General features: G+C 53.4%; 1 protein-coding gene across 1 annotated transcript; it reads right to left on the bottom strand.

Moving 5' to 3' along the window:
• Nucleotides 1-684: 684 nt before the first annotated feature.
• Nucleotides 685-2,876, bottom strand: LOC110299288 (zinc finger protein 580). Its single transcript, XM_021168954.1, has 2 exons — nucleotides 2,700-2,876; nucleotides 685-1,603 (listed from the first exon to the last, which is right to left on the bottom strand). The coding sequence occupies exon 2, from the start codon at nucleotides 1,589-1,591 to the stop codon at nucleotides 1,073-1,075; it is 519 nt and encodes a 172-aa protein (XP_021024613.1). The 5' UTR covers nucleotides 1,592-1,603; nucleotides 2,700-2,876; the 3' UTR covers nucleotides 685-1,072.
• Between the last annotated feature and the right edge of the window lie 2,313 nt (nucleotides 2,877-5,189).

Raw genomic sequence — 5,189 nt, 5'->3', positions numbered from 1 at the left:
TTTTGCCCAAGGTCCTCTGTGTTATCCGTATAAGGCCCCTGGGGTCCCTCTATTGTCTTCTGCGTTCCACTACCCACTGTATTCTCGCAGTCGCTTTCCCACTATGCGCAATCAAGACCTCAGTCAGTCCCCTTCCCCCTATGTGCTGTCTTCAGGTCACCCAGCAGCCATCCTTCAGGACATCTCGTAACCCTTCAGGACTGTCCCGCGCTCGGGTCTAGTAATGGGTCGATCTGCTATGTCTAGGTTCTCCCGTTACACGCCCCACCCGAAGTTCTTTCTAAATTTGGAGATTAACCAGGCTAGTTCTCCAAAAGCTGCCTATTGGGACCCCGCCCCCTCCGCGGCCGCTAGGTTCTCCATCCCTCCTACCCCGCCTGGTATCCAGTACAGCCTCTCGGATCCAGGCGGCCCCGGACAGCCCCGGGTTGCGCCCACAGCTGTAGGCGGCAGAGGGACCGAGGAACCTTGGTTTCCGCAGTACCTAGCAGTACCGCGTTTGGGAAATAGGAATCTAAGGAAAGATGAGGGTCCAAGGGAGAACGGAGAGGGCGGGTTGCCTGAGCATCAGAAAACAAGCTCCGATTGGAAACGCTCTCCGAGCACAAGGTTCCTATGTGCTAATGGTCCAAACTCAATCTCCCTGTCCCAACACTCAACCCACATGCAAGTAAGAACCCGAGATGAAGTGCGGAATGTTTATTGGGCAAGGAATGAGGGATCGTGGGCATTAGAAGTACAGAGGCGATCCAGACCGTGCCGGTGTTTTTGTCTTCCACGAAAACCTTATACTTGGGAAGAGTAGAAGACCAAGACTCAGGAGAGGTCGTAACGTTTGCAAAGGCTTACACAGCACAGCCGGACTGAAGCCCAGTTCCAACTGACACCCAAGCCCAGAGGGGCAACAACTTTGGTCTACATCACACAGCTAGCCAGGAGAAAAGATAAAATGATGTTTCTCCTTGGGGATGGGTGGGGAAACTGAGGCCTAGGGTAAGGCAGTAACCTCAGGAGAACTGGGGTATGTGTGGGAATGACGCTGTGTGGTGATCCGGAGAGGGCAGAGCCGAGCTCAGTGCAGGCGCACGTGCTGCGCCAGCTCCGCGGCGTCCTGGAAGCGACGTGGACAGAGCGGGCAGGTGTGAGGTGGACCAGCGCGCGCACGGTGGGTGGCGCGGTGCCGCGACAGGTGGCTGGATCGCTTGAAAGCTTTGCCACAAGCACCACAAGTAAAGGGCTTGAGGTCCGAGTGCGACACACGGTGGCTCTGCAGCCGCAGAGGGCTCGCAAAGACACGAGCGCACTCTGGGCAGCTATAGCCCTTGCGAGGACCTGGCTCTCCCGGGGTCGCCTCGCGCTGCGGCGGGCCCCGAGGTTCCTCCTCCAGCTGCACCGTGTACGTGTAGGGGACCCCGTTGGCGTCGATGAGCAGATGGCGGCCCAGCCGCGGTGGCCGCGGCCCCGCCACCGAGGAAGAAGTGGAGGAGGGGCCTTCCGCCTTGGGAAAAGGGGGAGTCTTGGGGGGCGGTGGGTCCATGACCTCCGGAGAGGAGGACCGAGGGTGGGGTGGCCGCGGCGGCAGCAGCAGCATCTGGAGCGGCAGCTGGGAGCGGCGGAGGGAAGAGAAGTTAAGATCCTCTCTTCCTTTCAGGAAAAAAAAAAAAATCCTAAAAAGGAAGATGTTCCCATTCTCTGCCAGACTGTGCTACTGACCTACCTCCCTACAAAGTAAAAAGTGACTCCAGTCCCCATCTCCCGGACTCCTACACCAGGGCTTAGCAACACCCCACTCCACCGACTCAGGCGGGTCCTAACCTCAGACATCCTTCGGATTCCCTTCCCTCACCTCCACCCACCGAAATCAATCTCCAAGTCCATTTCTTTCCTTCTCAGTTTAGGTCCTTTCTAATCTCACGTTCTAGACACTAGTGGCCTCCGAGATTTTCCTCCCATCTAACCATTCCTCTTTCTCAGAGCTCTACTCAATCTCTGGTTTAGTCCTTCCCCTCAGGTCCCTCAATACCCTCAGAGCCTCCCCCAATCTCCACAGTTGTCGTCGCCTCAAGTTTCCTCCCTAGATACTTATCCAGAGTCCCACTAACCCAATTCCCCACTTTCCATTCAGGGCTCTTTTATGCCATCCCCACACTCTGCACTTAAAGGTTTCGCCATTCTCTTTCCACTCGAGGAAAGCCATCGTCTGTACTTCATTCTCAACTGCCTGCCTCCAATATGCGCCCCCATCTTGTTATATTTTATTCACCACCGTCTCCACCCACAAAGTATCCTGACATCTTCGGTTTCTCTCTCCATCACCGCCACCACCTTGGAGCATCTTCCAACTCGCAGTCATAGAGCTTCTGGTTTCTTGTTCCCGCACAGCTACCCCTAACCTTGGCCCCTCCTCTCTAGATACAGCTGGCATCTCTGGTCCCTCTTCACCTCCCGGGTTATTTGATGCATAGCCCCTCGTCTGGGAACCTCTAGCAGCCCTGGTCCTCTAAACCACCCTGTCCCGTTATATCCCCTATGGCCTTTCTACTCCCCTGGTTTCCATAAGGAGCTTTGGCCTCCCGACGCCCCTCTCTCGGGCTCTGAGTGTCGCTTTCGTCGCCTCACCGCTCCGACCCACACCCAGAGACCTGCCGGCCTCGCGCCCTGCCCAAGCCAGGCTCCTCCCTCCATCCCGGCCCCCGTACCCGGTGCAGCAGCCTCTCGGGTCCGGGGGAGAACGGGGCCGAGGTCCCGGACGGACCCGGGCTTGCCCTGACGAGCGCCGCGGTAGGAGCGAGCTTCCGGGCAGCTCCGGGCCGGCGGCGCCGGGGACGCGGGTCGGGGGGCGCAGGGGCGCGAGGGGCGACGGCGTCCCTGAGAAAGAGCACCGTTCAGAAACGCCCGCTCCACACACGAAGGTTCCGAGGCTGGAGTCTGCAGCTCTAAAGGGAGCGCGCAAAGGGTGGGGGTGGCGCTTGGCCAACGAGAAGGACTGCAAAAGGACAGTTTCCAGCTGCGTGCCATCCATAGGAGCCATTCCTTTGCTTTGAGTGACCCGTAAAAAGCTAGATACTGTGAAGTCTAGCAAGCGCCCCATAAAGAATTGAAATGTACAGCTCGTCGTCTTTCCACCCTGCCTCCCCTTTCCGCTTAGGCCAAACCAGCGGGTTAGAGAAGGGGTGTTTCTGTTGGATGAGCAAATGGAGAGACTGAGGTCCAGAGGCCAGATCTCTGTTCTGATTTGGCAGGGTCACAATCCTCACGTCTCATAAATGGGGGGAATCAATGCCCAAAGAAGACGTTGCCAGATCCCGTAAAGTATATGTGCTCCACTGAACATATGGGGAGACAGAGACTGGGGACGACCAGATGTTGACACAGAAAGGAAAATGTCCTATTTCCCCGCAGAGCATATGGGGAATCTGAAAACTGGAGCATGCTTGCTAGGTATAAAAATGGGGACAGGGTTTACCTAACATGCACTCTTGGTTTGATCCCCAGCACTGCATAAAGCTGGTTGAAACAGAAGAATCAGAAGTTCAAGGTTATCTTCTCCAATATATTGAGTTGGAGGCCGGCCTGAGCTACATGAAATCGCATCTTAAAACAAGGATGGAGAGCAGCTGTGATTCTTGCCAGTGACCCAGCAGGGGAAAGTAAGGTCTCCAGAGGAGACCAGCCATTCCTAGGCACAGGCATGGGGAAGTTTAGACTTATTATTGAATATATGGGGAAGCTGAGGCTCAGAGAAAGCCAGTCATTGTAACATACACAGGCAAGGAAGCTGGTTCTTCGGAATGGAAAAGAGTGCTGGTGAAGTCACCAGCACCCACTGCCTATGGTAGCTGGCGCACCGGGCTCTTCAAGGAGGGTCTGAGCATCCAGTGTTGATGCAGTAGCACTGCAGGTGCGGGCCTGGGCCAGTGAAGACACTTTGTATTTGTAAAATGCACTCTGGTATGAGATGCAGGCCTGGGCCAGTGAAGACACTTTGTATTTGTAAAATGCACTCTGGTATGAGATGCAATTATGGGAGGTTAGGACCCATCTAAGGCTAAGTCCTAGATCCATGTACTTGGAGTTGGGAAGGGGCAACAGCTGGACATAGTTGAGGGAGAGGAGGGTTAGGCACCCAGTGCAAGGACCCCACCCACCCACCCAAAGAGTGGACTACCCCTTGAAGAATTATCCAACATCTTTCCATCGGTGACAAATGCTATAATTTCTATGAGGCATGACAGACAGTGGGTATGTGAAGCTATTGAGTGCTAGTGCTTCTGAGGCCCTGAAGTATGGAACTTATTCATTCCTTAATTTAGATTTGCCCCAGGAGACAGCTATATAAACTGTATTTTTATTTCTTGAGACATGATCTCAAGAAGTCTAGCCTGACTATGCAGCCTAAGATAACCTTGAATTCTCTCTCTCCTTTAAAAAAAAATGCATGTAAGTGTTTTGGTGGCATGTAGGCACATACACCACATGTGCACTTGGTGTCCTTGGAGGTCAGAAGACAGCAATCATCGGATTTCCTAGAACTGGAGTTAGAGTGTTTGTGAACCACCATGTGGGTGCTATAACTCACACCCAGGCAAAGGAGTTCAAACCCAGATGACCACGTGGTGGAAGAAAAGAACCAACTCTAGAAAGTTGCCTTCTGACTGCCACATGCATGCACATGATCGCACATAAATGAATATCAAAACCTAAGCCAAGAAGAGGGCAGAGACACAAAACAAAATATCAGTTAGTGAATGAGTGAATTTGATCAGATAGTAAATCCCACCTCTCCCTGAAAAGATACTTCTGGATGGAGCTGGAGCCATGCCTCAGCAGTTAAGAGCACTGGCTGCTCTAGTAAAACCCTCAGGTTCCGTTCCCAGCACCCATCTTAACAACCATTTATAAATCCAATTCCAGGGGAGCCCACACTCTCTTCTGTCTCCTATAACAGGCATACATGTCTACAAACATTCGTGTAGGCAGAAACACCAATATACATAAAATAACTTTAAAAAAATAAAGCTACTGTCGGGTGGCTTAGCATCCTCAAAGCTCTGGATCTGATTCCCCACAACCCCCAAAACACAGAGGATACACCCTGCCACCTAGCTGGGACATGGTCATGATAAAGTCTACCAGACATCAGTGTAACCCCTCTAATGTCCTCACCAACCACCACCACCACTCTCCCT

This window comes from Mus caroli, chromosome 7 (assembly GCF_900094665.2).
Source record: "Mus caroli chromosome 7, CAROLI_EIJ_v1.1, whole genome shotgun sequence".
Classification (NCBI taxonomy): Eukaryota; Metazoa; Chordata; class Mammalia; order Rodentia; family Muridae; genus Mus; species Mus caroli.
Note: the sequence above shows the minus strand (reverse complement) of the source record. Positions and strands in the feature narration are given on the sequence as shown.